Source organism: Lutjanus erythropterus, chromosome 11 (genome assembly GCF_056507025.1).
Source record: "Lutjanus erythropterus isolate fLutEry1 chromosome 11, fLutEry1.hap2, whole genome shotgun sequence".
Lineage (NCBI taxonomy): Eukaryota > Metazoa > Chordata > Actinopteri > Lutjaniformes > Lutjanidae > Lutjanus > Lutjanus erythropterus.
In genome coordinates, this window is record NC_139327.1 from 34,743,864 (window position 1) to 34,758,725 (window position 14,862).

A 14,862-nucleotide genomic window follows, 5' to 3' on the forward strand; every position below is an offset into this window, starting at 1 on the left:
TTGATATCTGGCTGCTTGATGATTTTAGCATTGATATCTGGGTCTTCGGCTGCTTTTCTGGGTTGTTAATCATTTTTAGCGTTGATATCTAGGTTCTTTATTGTCCTGCCTGGAATTTGGCTTGCAGAAGTTTAAAATTCCAGTATTGTGACAACCCTAGTTTGGAAAAAGCCCATTTGTCCTCCCTTGCCGAAGATCCTTGTTGGTGAATATGTGAACGAGTTGTCCCAGTGTTCGTCCGCTGGTATGTCACTCTCACTGGGTCGCAGGTGAAAAACAACTCAAGGAACAGCACATTTCTCAACTTTATGGCCAAGGTAAACTTTGTGTCAGGTGAGCACATCTCCACTGTCAGCCTGATCTCATGATCTGTCTCTGTGATTTGTTTTCAGGCTGCACCAAAGTTTACACAAAGAGCTCTCATCTGAAGGCACACCAAAGGACACACACAGGTAAGAAAACAGCTCTCTGTCGCTTTAATTTAAAACAGACGCTGATGTGACAGGAATATTAGTCTTTCTTTGCTATAATATATAAAGTAAGCTGTCCATCAGCAGTTCAGTGAACATAACATCAACCTTTTTCATGTACATACACTTCAGTCTGAGATACCAACCAAGTGACCATTTTTAGAGAAATTGGTATGAGTGGATGTTACAGGTCAGCTGATGACAAACAAACTCAGTGGTGAACAAAAGTTTGCAATACTTTTTGTTCAGCAAGATAAGCTTCACAACTGAACACCACTTTTGTGATTTTGGAGCATAAATGCAATTTCTAGAGGTAAAAAGCTCATGTTATACGAGCTATAAACGAATTACATCATGGTCACATGACTTCAGGTCAGCTCCATTAAGTGACTCATGTTTGTGTGATGACGTTCAATGTCGCCAACAACCTTTGTAGTCTCATTTAGCCACCATTTAGCAATCACCTTTTTAAAAGTCTGTGTAAAGGAAAAAGAGAGCTTTCCTTCCGTCCGTCGCGATTTCTGTGATTAATGACATGTTTCTGTGGTGTGACAAGCTCAGAACACACATTTATTGTTGCTTACAGTATTTTTAATTCATGTAAAAGCTTCAAAATTCTCAAGTGGGATATTTACTGATGTGTTAAGAACAAAATGTGAAAGTCTCTCCAGCTCATGTTGACCATAGACCAAAAAATCCGAACTGAATTCAAGACAAGGAAACCAGACATGCAAATTTACTTATATTTTGGGTTTTAGGACTTATTCCTGCAGGAATCTATTGCAATAGGCAGCAGGGTTTTCTGATTAGATATAGGATGCTTGATTAAAAATAGTAACTGAGTTACATTGTGGCCCAGAACACCCGTCGTTTTGTTTTTTGAGGCTTTGGAAGAAGCGTGTGTTGTGAATTTTATTCGCTCTGTCTGTCCAGGTCTTAATTAAACCTGCAACCATCCAGTCACAGTGTCACCACTGTAACCATTCAGATCAGAGTTCAGTTGGCTTCAGTTAATTTATTTGTATATTGCGTGTTTTGTCACATTGCCAGTTTCGATACACCCAGTAACTATAATAGAGATGGAGAACACAATGAAAAGGAAAATAGAGGCAACATTAGTTTGCTCAAGACTTTTTGTTTTTTTCTCCACTATGTTTATACGTGCTCATACCTGTCCTCCGAGCTTCCCCCGAGAGAGAGAGAGAGAGAGAACAAAGAAGAGAGGGAGGAGGGGAGGAAGAGGGAAAAAAAAGAGGGAAGACGCGCAGTTAAAAACGAAGGCCAAACCAGTTACTCCTGCTTTTCAGTCCCTTTTCAGAGGATGGAGGAAGAAGGTGGGGGGTTTGTAGAATAGGGGAAAGCTAGTTTCAGTGTTTCCCTTCTGTAAGATGAAACCTGCGCATTCCCAGCAGCCTCAGACCTGGATTTTAGAGATTTACTCATGCGATAAAAGCTGCATAGCTCCCGCGGTGTGAAAACGATGACGGAGAGAAGGAGCGAACATGTGAATGAACGCGCAAATAGAAACAGATCTCTCTATGGTCATAAATAGATAAGGTGAGACTTTATGGATCCCAGTGGGGAAGTTGGGTTATTGCAGCAGCAGGATACAGCAGAGCAAAAGACAAATTGACTGTAAAATGTGCAGTGAGAAGAGTAAACAACACAACAGCAGTGAGCTAGCAGAGAAATTATACGAGAATGCAAACTGGATTAGAGGGAGATGTGTGAGGTAGGAGCACAGATTAACGTATGGATCATACATGCATGTTTAAGTCACACAGCAAACAGTGGCTGCTGCACTTTTACCATGGTCATCAACAATACTCTTGTTAAAATACTATGAAAACTTTGCAGTATTTTGTCCAGAAGCCTGTAAAAAACGGCCATGCTTGATTTTGGCTAAGCTAACAAAGATGAACAAACAGGCTGATATCAGTGGTTGCTTATCAACTGTGAAATCATTTAACACCTGGAAGAGGTTTTGTTATAAACTATGGTATCAGTTTAATTAATCAAACTGTCAAGCTCATCTGTTCCCTGTAGGCCCACATTTTTATAGTGTTTATACGGCAGTTGAATCGCTCAGTACTACTTTCTTTTCTACTAAAAGAAAGTAGTTCCTACATGAAACTGCTCACAACTAGGTCTGTTGATTATCTTGAGTAACCAGGTCGTCATTTGTGGAGAGAGGCGCTATTATTTACACACTATTATTTTAATAATTTTACAAGCCTGATCAGATAAGATTATTCAGCTATTCAAAAGGAGAAAGCAGCAGCTAAAGGAAAGCCTGAAAAATTTATGTCCTATACCCATCTTTCAATCCCCCCGGTGGGTCCTGACACACAGGATGGGAATCACTGCAATAAGCCACATGTAAGATCACCCCCAAACAGCCCAGTAAATTTCCTTTGAAGAAATCAGAAGACGCTCCGTGTTGAATCACCTGTCCGATAACCATCGCAGAGCTTAATTATATAACAGAGTGCAGCATGTCCAGGGCTTTTTGAAAAAAAAAAAAAGAACGGCCGGGTTTACTCATTCTGGTCCAGTATATCATAAAAAGGCTTCAGTTGTAACCCGGCAAAACCAGGCTTGCCTCGTCTTGCTTTGCATTCAGTTGATGATGACTCATAAGTTAGAAATGTTGAGCTGACTGTTCTAAAGTGCAGGAAATGTTCCAGTCAAATGAAGCAAAATTACCCAAACATACCCATAAACTGCTTCTTTACTCATTGTTTTCAGTATTTTTTTTTTTTTTTTACAAATCTCACAAAATATGTCATTCTGGATGGATATTCCTCTTCCAGCATTACTGTTGCGACAAACTGGTTCATTTCTCAGCTCTCAAACAGGCAGCTCATTGTTGATGAGGGTTATTCTGCATCCTTTTAACCGTGGAGTCCCTCAAGGCTCTCTCCTTGGTCCCCGTTTTATTTTATCTGCTTCCTCCAGGACGAATCACCCAAAGCCCAAACTATTTTTCCCTGTGTCATGTATGAAAAGTCTCAATAGAAACACTGTAAGCTGACTGTTTCATGACTGCAAGCAAATTATTTCAGCAGCGTTTGTGTAGGAATGGTTCTGTCTGAAGGATTTTGATCCTTAAACAGTGGCTGATGCTTAAGCTGCTTGGGACACACATAAAGACTCATCCAAATGAGCCTCATTAGCTTCAGGCTAATCCAAACAACCCAAAACAAGGTTTTGATGAGGGTTATTCTTCATCCTCTTAACTGTGGAGCCCCTCAGGGCTCTTACCTTGGTCCCCTTTTCATTTTATTAGCTTCCTTCAAGACAAATCAGCAACTAATGATCAGCTTTTTTCCCCACCCCCGCATATAACGGCTGTAACTAACAATTATTTTTAAATTGTCACCAATTAATTTGCTGATCATTTTCTTGATTAAAGAATTGATCCGGAAAAATGTTCCTTAAATGTCCTTTTTTGTTTACAATCCAAAGATACTCAGTTCACTGTCATAAAGGACTAAAGTAACCAGAAAATATTCATATCTGAGAAGCTGAAATTTGGATGTTTGTTGATGATTAATCAGTAACACACAGCTCAATCTACCTGTGAATGTCTGACTTGAAGACTTAGTGCTTTGTAGCTAATAATCAAAATAAATCGTCTTTTCCTCCTCACTGAACTCAAATTATATTTTGGATGATTTTTGGTAACCAAACACTCTTGGTTCTAAAACTGAAAGTAGTTCAGGCCTGTTTGCATCAACCTAAAATCCTTCTTTGACTTGCAGAACATTTTTCATACTTTATCTTTTCCTGAATTGATTAATGCGGCTCTCTGTTTGCCTACTTGAGTGGTGAAGCCTGTTCACACCTTCAGCTCATACAGAACGCTGCAGCCTCCAATCCACAGCAAATATAAGAGATAACATGAGCCACATTACAGCCTTGTTACGCTGGCTTCCAGTTGATCTTAAAAAATACAAATCTTCTTGCCTAAGAGTTTGATTGTGGGATTTGGAGGCTGCAAATAATCGTTTGTTTTTTATAACGTCAGAGAACAGAAAAATAATACCATCTCAATGACCTAAAGCCCAAGCTGATGTTGAAATTTAGTTTGTCAGACAGCGCGAAACCCAAAATATTCAGTTTAGACGACGTGAAAACAGAAAATCTTCACATCTGAGAAGCTGAGACCGGTGAGTTTCTGGAGTTTTTGCCTCTGTAACGTGTCCCTGTGTGTCTATATTTGCATGTGGGAGATTCCTGTCGCCAGAAGGAGCATTCCTGTATCATGTCATCATGTGTTACAGTAATAATAATCTACAAGTTGCATCAACACTCGTGTCTGCAGAAAATCTTTAATGTGGCTAAACATCATCCCTGATTTATGTCTGTTTCGATTCACTAGAGGAGAGCCATGACTTTTTTTTTTTTCTTAAGGCGGTAGTATCAGGAAGTTGAGTGTGTGTGCGTGTGTGTGTGTGTGTGTGTGTGTGTGTGAGCATAATGATTATAAAGTAGTTATCTTGTCACGAGGTTTTAGGAAATCAGGTCTGGTTGATTGCAAGTTGAACAGCTCCTGTTGTAGCATCAAATCCTGAATTGTTTCTCTCGGTCAGTGTGAGACGACACGGTTTTTGAGTTCGTTAGCTTCTCGAACCTTCAGTTTGACAAACAGGTTAGGTCAACGGAAAACTCTAAACTGGTGTAAATGTGTTTCTCTGTGTGTGTTAGCACTATGCCCCGTCTGGCGTGTATCCTGCCGCCCACACAGTGCATGCTGGGACCGGCTCGCGGCTGATGCTCATCCTGTACAAGTGGTGTTATACTAGACTTCTCCAGATCAGCCTCATTGGCTCCAGGCTTCTTTTAAATTCGACCAAATCCGGGTAGTTTTGGATCCTTCTGCTATAAAACTGTTATCTTGAGATGAGATGACAGTAGCCTAAAGGTCAGTTGCATCATTTATATTAACGTATTAATGGGACAGATTGTGTTCAGTAAGGGACAGTGCATTTTATTTTGTAATTATTATTTTGGGACAATCCTGTATTATACTGGACAGGTGGCAGCCCTGACTGAGCACGAGTTCCTGTAGAAGCCACAAGTCTGTCAACAATGTTATTGATAATATACACTAAAATTAAGAGGAAGCAATCATTCAATGGTTTATGGGAAGAGTAGTTCTTTCACTCTGAAAATAATTATATACACATTTTTGTACCTTTTAATCCCTTTTGCAATGTTTTTTTTTTTTTTTGCTGCGAATGAAATGATTTATGGTTGCGATTAATCTTTTAGTTGGTTGGTTTGTTTTCAGGCTTAAAACTCTTTATATAGGGATTTACTGAAGGATGAATTAATGGGGAAAATTCACTTCTGGAAGCAGAGCAGCTGAAAAAGTTGGCGTTCACTGCGTTCTGCTGGGATGAACAGTTAATCAGCTCATGATCGACCTCTACGCCGAATCTGGAGCAAGTCTGTGAATCCATTTGGAAGTTATCCGACTTTCTGCACTCCCATTGCTACACACCTTTTTAGTCAAGTGGCAGGAACACAAACACAGCTTAGCTGAGCCAAAACTGTGGCTGCCAAAGGGTTGGGATGTTTTTATGGACTGATCAACCGACAGAACAAGCTATAACACTCTGAATACTTTACCTTTCAATACTTTAAATGCATTTTGCTGATAATACTTTTATTTATGGAGCAATTTAAAAGACTTTAACACTTTGAGGTTTCTTGTCAGGTTGCTGTGTGTCCTTGTAGTTTTGATGTTATCAGTGAGAAGAGCAGCTCTTGCCAAGCTGCCTTTGGACCACCGGGGAGCTGTTGATGTGCGTGTTGTTCGAGTGCATCAGAGTCTGCGGTGACTGACAGCTCTGCTATCATAACAATTTGTCCCTCCCCTTGACCATGGCCTCAGCAGCCATTTGAACTCTGCACGTTGACTTTTGTAATTGTGTTAGTGTGCATACGTGTGTGCGTACATGTGTGTGTAAAGAGTGGAGTGCTATCAGCCTGATTAGGGAACCCTCCAGCCCTCTTTACAAACACTAACTGATAAAGCTAAGAGGTCCACAAAGAGTTAATGGGCGTCCTGGAGAGCCTGGAAGTGTTTGCTCTTTGACTCAGTATAACCAGGCACAGATGGGTTTTATAAGGTTATTAACGCACCACTGATGTTTTATACTAGACTGTGTGTAGTTACTTCAGGTATGAATAGTTTCAGAGTTCGCACAAAGTTTTGTTTCAATGTTAGGAATATGCTCGCATTTGAATACACCCCTGAAAATGCTTGATTTTCAACACAAACATGTGGTGTTTCATCTACAGAATCACTCATGTAAACCAAAGATCATTTAATATTTGAAATGTAACAATCCACCGTCGTATGAACAGCTGGCAAAGCAGACAAAGTGACAATACACATCGATTGCTGTGGGTGTTTGCTTTTATAGTAACAATTTAGATGTGACGATTGAGGCTTTGAGAGTCTCGAAAGTGCTTGAATTTTACTTTTGAAAAGCTGTGCAGATGCGGTTTGAAGTAGAAGAAACAAGATTGAAAAATCTATTTTCTCCTCCGGTATTTTATTTTTCTTATCACTACATCTGCAGTGTTGATGGATGATAATTAATTAATAACTGCTGATATTTAACTGTGATTCTGTGACTCTCTGCAGCCACATCTCTGCAGCTTCACAATATTTCCTTTTAAACTGTATTTTGACACACATTTCGCCTTTGAAAAATATTGATTGCGCCTCCTGCAACTGAATATCGCAGTAGTCCATTTTGCAATTTTAATAAAATTTAAATGATCAGCCTCAGTTAAAGGTAGCATATGCTATCAGCGATAGTTGTTATTAATGGACAAAAACAATATAGAGTTCACTTTCATCAAGTGTCTTTTTTTCTTCTTTGAGTAAAGCAGTAATGTTCCTTCAAGTTGTTTACAAGTGTAGGTCAAAGTACATAAGAAGGTCTCCAGATCAGCTCTAAAATCTATAATATAGGATTAAAATAAACCAGAGGATATTTTATTTAATTTATTATCAGTTTGTTGCACTGTGCAGATCATCTCTAAACAGATTTTTGTCTTTATTCTAAAGTTATAAATGTAGAGAACCAAACCACCAAGTAATCAGTGGAGGAGTTTTCATGCAGCGGCTTCAGAGACATGAAGCCTCCTATAGAGTAAATATATACGTTCCTCATACATCAACCCGAAACAAAAGCTGTTTTGTCCCGGCGTGATTGATGCACTGTACCTCTAAAACTACCTGCACATTTCTGAGTGTGTTTTGTTGTGTTTGTGTGTGTGTGTGTGTGTTTGTCCATTATGGTTTATGACATGTTCATAGACGCGCTCATTCTATGTGTTTGAGACAGAGAGATAATAGTTTGGTCATTTCTAATCAGCCACCTGATCAAACAGTTGATGTCTGACCAGAACAAACGCCTGCAAAGGCTTTTTGAGCGCAGATGCTTTTTAGTTTCAAAGGAGACGTCAGTGTTTTCAGTTAAGAGACGAGAAAATAAGCACCAAAATCACTCAGTTAACATGTTTCCAAATGCCAAAGTCTAATTTCTGTGATTCCATAAGAAACTGAAAAGGCTGGAGAAAGGAAATTAAAAAAAAATCACTGAAAATTACTGCAGGCTGAGTTGTTACATCAATACTGCATTAACTATTTTCATACCAGATTAACTTGGATTTTTTAACATCAAAATATTTCACAGAACAATCTGGAAACATAACAGCATTGACTTGAGGTCAGACAAAGTTTCATTATGCAGGAACGGCTCCAGATCCAGATCCAAAAATGTTCCCCGAGCAACTTGGGAACCAAATTTTTCTAGCTGGGTACCACCTGAAAAATCATTCATCATGCAGACAAAAGTAAATTCATCTTTCTTGGGGACTGTGTTTGGAAAAATCTCAAAATAGGCGGCTTCATCTGGATTCAAACTGAACCGAAAATGACTAATTAAAGACGGGATATCTGGCATTGAACAGACACATGAAGGATGCTTCAGTCAGTGTTCTTATCATGTCGCAGGTGATATTTAAATCATTTCTCTCCTTTAGACTAAAGCAAATGAAAGCATGTTTGGATGGATGGAGGGGCAGGTTTTTCACCTGACCTTTTGGCAGCTTGTTTAGGAATATATCCCAGTCGAGTGTGTTTGTTCTGCGTGTGTGGATGTGTCGTATTTCACCGGCCTGTTTGCCAGCCCGTGGGGATAATAGTCTGAAGAGAGGCGGCTGCGCTTTTGACCCCGACAGCGCGGCTATAGAGCAAAACCAAACACACCTGCGGCTCGAGAGCCTCAACCTTTTATACAGAGACATTTGTGCCCCACCTCTACACACACACACACACGCACGCACGCACACACACACACACATCAAGAGCAGTTAACTCCAGAAACAGGATATTGTCCTGATAGGAGGCTGGAGTGCCTTAGAGCCTCTGATGTGGGGTTTAGGTGCTTGTTGGATTAAGAAAAGCTGCTCAGGTTTAATGATGTGCAACGAGGGAAAAAGGAGATCCATGATACTTCAATAAAAAATGTGTTTATAATGTGTATAAATGTCAAAATAACTTTTTTTTTTACTCAGAAACATTTGATATATATTATTTTAAACTTTTAGGCAACCAAAAAAAAATGTTTAAATACTATTTGGATGCTGTTTGGATGGAATAAATTCTAAATATGTGATTTCAAAATGCTGTTACTCTTAAATCAGATTTTTTTTTTGGAGGGGATAATAACTCTCAGAAACCTTTGTGTTTATCCTTATTTTTTTTTGTTCCTCCTGTCACCTGCTCTTTGGACCCCTCGCTCCACTTACAGCTGTCACTAAGTGATTGATGGTCAATAGCAGAGGCTATCTAATCAGCACTAACGGGGCCCATCGTGTTAATGAGCACTTGATGACCCAAACGCCCAAAAACAGTCACACGTCCCTGGACACTGGCCGATAGAAGAGTTTCCTGGAGGATTTTCCAGCCAAGGACACAACTCACTTTTGTCATAGAAGCTCCGAAGAGTTTTTTATCGCAGGTGGTGAGGGAAAATATCAAAAAACAAATATTTTATTTTATTTTATTTTGTTGTGGTATCGAATTTGGTTTCAAGAATCATGGAATTTCACTGGTGTCGGTATCGACTATTAAATTTCTGGTATCCTGGCATCCCAAAATAAAAACAAACTCTTTTGCTTTTGGGAAAGTACCAAACCAGACAGTTTGAGGATTCTGACTTCAGCAGAGTTTTTATTGTCTAGTGTCTCCTTTTTCAGTCGTGTTTGTGCTCATGCCTCGCATTGATTCTCAGACATTAATTTCCACCTCAGTGATGAAAGATGACTTTTTTTTTACTGCTGTGTGCATACCAGCCTTCAACAGGGCATTTTTTTCTCTTTGTCGATGATTAGCTCACTGTTTGGCAACAGCACGTTGTGGCACAGCAAAGAAATGTCAATGTTTGGGTGGGGAGGGATAAGTGTCGTGTTAGATTTACTTTGCTTTTTATTCTTCAGCGCTTTTACAGGTTCTGTTTTTTCCCGCATTCTTATCCAGAAAAACACTGTAATTGCAAAACAGTAGGTTATGTTTTATTTCCTAGATTACCAGCATTATAGCTACAAGAAGAAAGAGATATATTTTTCAAAGTTATAGTCCAAAACAAAGATTGTTTACAAAACAAAAGAATTTCCTTAAAAAGTTCATTTTTAAAGCTACATAAATCAGTATTTTTCATCTTAAAGGTACCCTGTGAAGATTTATTACCAGTGTTGCGTACATTCAGCGTTTCTGACTAAAAAACATTGTGTTGGTTGGATCTGATGAATGCCTTTCCTTCCTCTTAAAACTTTTTGTTAAGCCCATTTTTAAAGTATTTTAACTTGTGGCATTGTTCACATTTGTGTTTGCAACCGTGCAACATGAGATGCAAAGAAAACAGGGATGCACTCATCAGACGTTGTTCCATAGTCACATTATTGGTCAAAAACTCCACAGGACACCTTTAAGAAAGACTTTTTAGCTGCCAGAACTTTAATTAAAAGTGTTGGTGTGTCTTCTGCTGCAAGCAAAAGTCAGAAGTCAATACTTACGAGTCAGTATTTCTTGCCTGCAGCAAACTGATGTTTGTATGGCAAGTCTCTGAACTTTACAAGCGTCTACAGCAGCTAATTTAGTAGATTGGTACTTTTTAAAAGATACAGGAGGAGCAGGGTGGTATTTCATGCTCACAGAAACTTCTGCCAAGCACAGTTAAACTAAATGGACATGGCAACTACAAAGTTGTTATAGCAGGTTCCACAACACAAACACTACATATAGTAAAAAATTTTAATTGATGAAAAGATAATTCTGTTTGCTGTTCACTGTGTGCACTGCCACATGTCAGTGAACTTGGGCTGGATGGATGTTGCCAGAGTTTGCGATTTGAATACTGTTCCATTGCACTTTTCTGTTTCAGGCGAAGTTTTTTTTTTTTTGTTTTTTTTTTTGCAGCATTTGTCCAACCTGTGGTGCTACTAGATCCAAACTCACATGGCCTTTCTTTGTAAACAGCACACTTTGTGTTTAAGACACACTGGACCCGACTGAACCAACAAGTTCTCATAACTAAGTTTCCAGCTCAGCTCAGGATTTTATTTCACACACGCAGATTTTCAGTAGTTACAGAGGAAACCCTCAGTCATATTAGCATTCAGTGAGTGAGAAATTCAAATAGCACATTTGTTATTTGCATAGCACCTTGCATAGCACCAATTGTCTCTTTGCTGCATTTCAGGTCAGTATGTTTATTTCCTGGTATTAAAAACTCAACTCCCGTGTAGGGCTGCAACTAACGATTGTCTTCGTAGTTGATTAATTGCTTGATTATTTTCTCGATTCATTGATTAATAGTTGTTTGCTTTTAAAAGGTCAAAAAATGGTGAAAAATGTTTCCCAAAGCTTAAGGTGGCATCCTAAAATGTATTGAATACTCCCAACTGAAAGATAATCAGTTTACGGTCATAGAGGAGTAAAGAAAAAGAAAATATTCATGTGTAAGAAGCTGGAATCAGAAAAATTTGACTTTTTTCTTTTAGTCTCATGGGCTCTCCTTCTGCCTCACCACACACACACACACACACACACACACACACACACACACACAGACACACACACACACCTCTGGCTCTTTTAAACTATTGATGAATATCACTCCGCATGTGTTTATGTGTGTGAATGTGTGGCACCTGACACAAAAGTTGTGCCGATTGTGTCACATTTTATCTCACCGTTCAGCTCGAGTGGAGTGTTAAATGCAAGGAGCCGTGAAAGCCACAAGCACAAACACTTTCTCGCCCACGCTGCTAACTGTCATTTAAAAAATACCTAAATACTGATGATCCCCCAATTAGGAAATGCAGCAGTTTGTGCCCTGAACTGTTCAAAGTTTGTGGGACTTTCTTTGTATGTGATTTGGTGCTGCATTCAAGTACACTCCGACATTTGAAATTTAGGTATTGAAAACCATTGCACTTAACTTTATTTTCAGAAAATCTAATTCAGAAGACAAATGACAGGTAAACAAAAATGTTTGATTTCTTGATCACATCAACTGAGATGAAATATCTATCTCAATTCTTAGGAAACTGATTTTCATGGCTGACTGATATACTGCTTGAAAGGAAATCAGCCTTAAGGAATATGATTCATATTTTTTATGCAAAACAATCCAGTGACTTTGTATTTTATTGGCAAAACAGTTTCACCTTTTCAAATTCCTCATGGTGTCAGCTTGCTTCAGTTTCTGTGAGAGCGTGCAAGCTGCGAGTTCACCTCCTTTCTGTTCACTTCGTCCAAAAAATAAATCAAAGAAACCCAAAATTTCATATTTCATATTTAATTTAATTGTGACAAAATGTTCTTTATGTTGCTAACGTCTTCATACTGTCTTCTCTCTCGCAGGTGAGAAGCCGTACCGCTGCACATGGGAGAACTGCGACTGGCGCTTTGCCCGATCGGACGAGCTCACCAGACACTACCGGAAACACACCGGAGCCAAACCCTTCAAGTGTGTCGCCTGCAGCCGCTGCTTCTCCCGCTCCGACCACCTGGCCCTGCACATGAAGCGTCACCAAAACTAACACGGACATACCTGTATATACAAACACACGCATGATCACACACAAATACAGCAGTATCCACACGACGGCCACCTGAAACCAGAAACAGAACTAAAGGAATCATGAACAGTTACAGGACCAAAATCATCCCTGTGCACCTGCGTTTATTCTGGTGCTCCACGCTAAAATTGAACCTTGAACAGAATCGGTTCTCATCTCTGGCAGCTGAAAAGGGTCATGCTCCAGAGTGGGTCACACCTTCCACTGGCCAACAAGGAATGCAATCAAGGAGGGGATATTGCAAAGTATAACAACATATTTGGCTACCATAGCTAACGTTAACATCCAGCCTCTTCCTAACGAAGAGAATCATTTGGTCGCATTGCAAAATACGACTGAAAAAGTGTAAATTAATTCTGAAATATCTTCACACATCTTGGACATATTTATTAAAGCCTGGAAGTCAAACACACTGGATGAAATCTAGCTTGTAATGTAGCGTTAGCTTGCTGTCTTTTTGCCTCAGAAATGTTCTGGTTAAGCCAGTAACGGCATGTGACATTATGCTCACTGGAACACAAATTTCTGTGTTAGCCATGTGTGTTTTGTGAGGCAGTAATGATGCTGGTAACATTAGCTAGGAAGTGGCTGAATGCTAACATTAGCTAGCTTGCAATGTGGCCCGATGCGCCTCCAAATTTTCACTGTTAATTGTCCGTTCAGGAAGCAGTGAAATCATAACGATTTGTTAGATTCTCTACATTTATACGACTTGTAATCTGGATCACAGCGGTATGACGTTTGAGCTTCCCACTCTGACATTTTAGGCTAACTGTATTAATTAGCTGTTCTGTCGCTTCTTATAGAAACAGAAAGTTGAGAACAGAACCATCATGGTCAGCTCCATAACATGCAAAATATCTTGCTGGTTAGCTGTGGAGCCGCTCCAGGTTCCCGTGTTCTCTTTTCTGAGATAATACCAGTCGTCCCATATCAGCCAGCACAGTGTTTGCTGAGAGATTAACAGGAGCTAATGATCTACCAGGAACTCAGAGATGATTTTGGTGTCCGTCCTCATCACCGAACAGATGTTGATTTAAAACATGCACTGGTCCGACTCACCTAAACTCACACTCACACGCTCTTGACATGCATGACTTCATACGAACTGTGGCGTCAGGCTCCTGCAAACTGGAACTCCTTCTGATTACATCCTGGAGACACGTTCTTCTACTGCCAACTTCATCGTCATCATCATCATCACTGTCACTGTCTTTTAATATTTTGAGGTATGAACTTTCAAGGAGAGGCGGAAGCATATTTCCCACTGTCCTGCCTTTTGTAAATACTATATGTATATATGTGTGTGTGTGTATGTGTGTCTGAGAATACAACGAATGTATTGAGATTTATACTTGACTTTTCTTTTTTTTTTTTTTACATCAAATGTTAATATGAGTAATATTCCATGCTGAAACTTCCTTGAGATGTAATCTCCCTGTAAAAGCCTTAAAAAAAAAAAAAAAGAAGAGTAAACAAACAATCAAGAGACACAATCGGAGAACTCTCCATGGAAAAGTTAATGATCGCCCAGTTATGTACTACCTGTCGAGCTCCGAGAGCGGAGCGATTTGCCAATGTTTGTATCCATGACATTACTTGTTGCCGCGGCAACTGAGCTCCTCTGACGACAGTTTGCGGTTTGCTTGCAGTTTCTATTCAGCGCTTGGGGTTTTTTTCCCTCCTTTTTTTTTTTCCTTCTTCTCTCATGCGTTTCTTCAACTGGTGAAAGACAGAGATGGGTGGATAGAGCTGTTATGTAATCACTCCTGATTGTTTTAACGCACAGTGCTTCTGAATGTAGATCCGACCCTGTTAACGGGCTGAACGGCAGGTTAACAGTCGTTTGAATTGTCGCCTTCAAGTGTCGTCCGCCTGCTCAGGATGTCCTCAGATTTTTTTTGCAGTGGTGTAGCTTGTTTAACAACAATGAAACTAAAAAAAACACAGGGACTGAAGACTTTGGTGCAAGCTTTACTGAAGCCTAAATCCAACATACCTACATTGATGTAGGGAAAAAAAAGAGAAATAAAGAAAGAACATCACATTGTCTGATTTCTCTAAATGTAATCATTTTTAATGTCAGATCTAGAATTTTTTAGTAGCTCCGATCAAAAAGCCAAACATGAAGAAACATGGAAATGGCCTGCAAACCAGCTCTATACCTGCCGACCTACGCCACCTATAGGATAGGAATGTAACAGCAGCAGCACTTTGC

The 14,862-nt window shown here is 39.6% G+C and overlaps 1 protein-coding gene across 1 annotated transcript in view; it reads left to right on the top strand.

Annotated features, from left to right (window-relative positions):
- klf5l (Kruppel like factor 5 like) overlaps nt 1-14,115 on the top strand; it is a 37,313-nt gene extending 23,198 nt beyond the window's left edge. The window contains exons 3-4 of the mRNA XM_084730017.1: nt 393-452; nt 12,427-14,115. Of these exons, the coding sequence (XP_084586143.1) occupies nt 393-452; nt 12,427-12,605 (239 nt within the window). The 3' untranslated portion in view covers nt 12,606-14,115. The remainder of the gene's footprint in view (nt 1-392; nt 453-12,426) is intronic.
- The last annotated feature ends 747 nt before the right edge of the window (nt 14,116-14,862 follow it).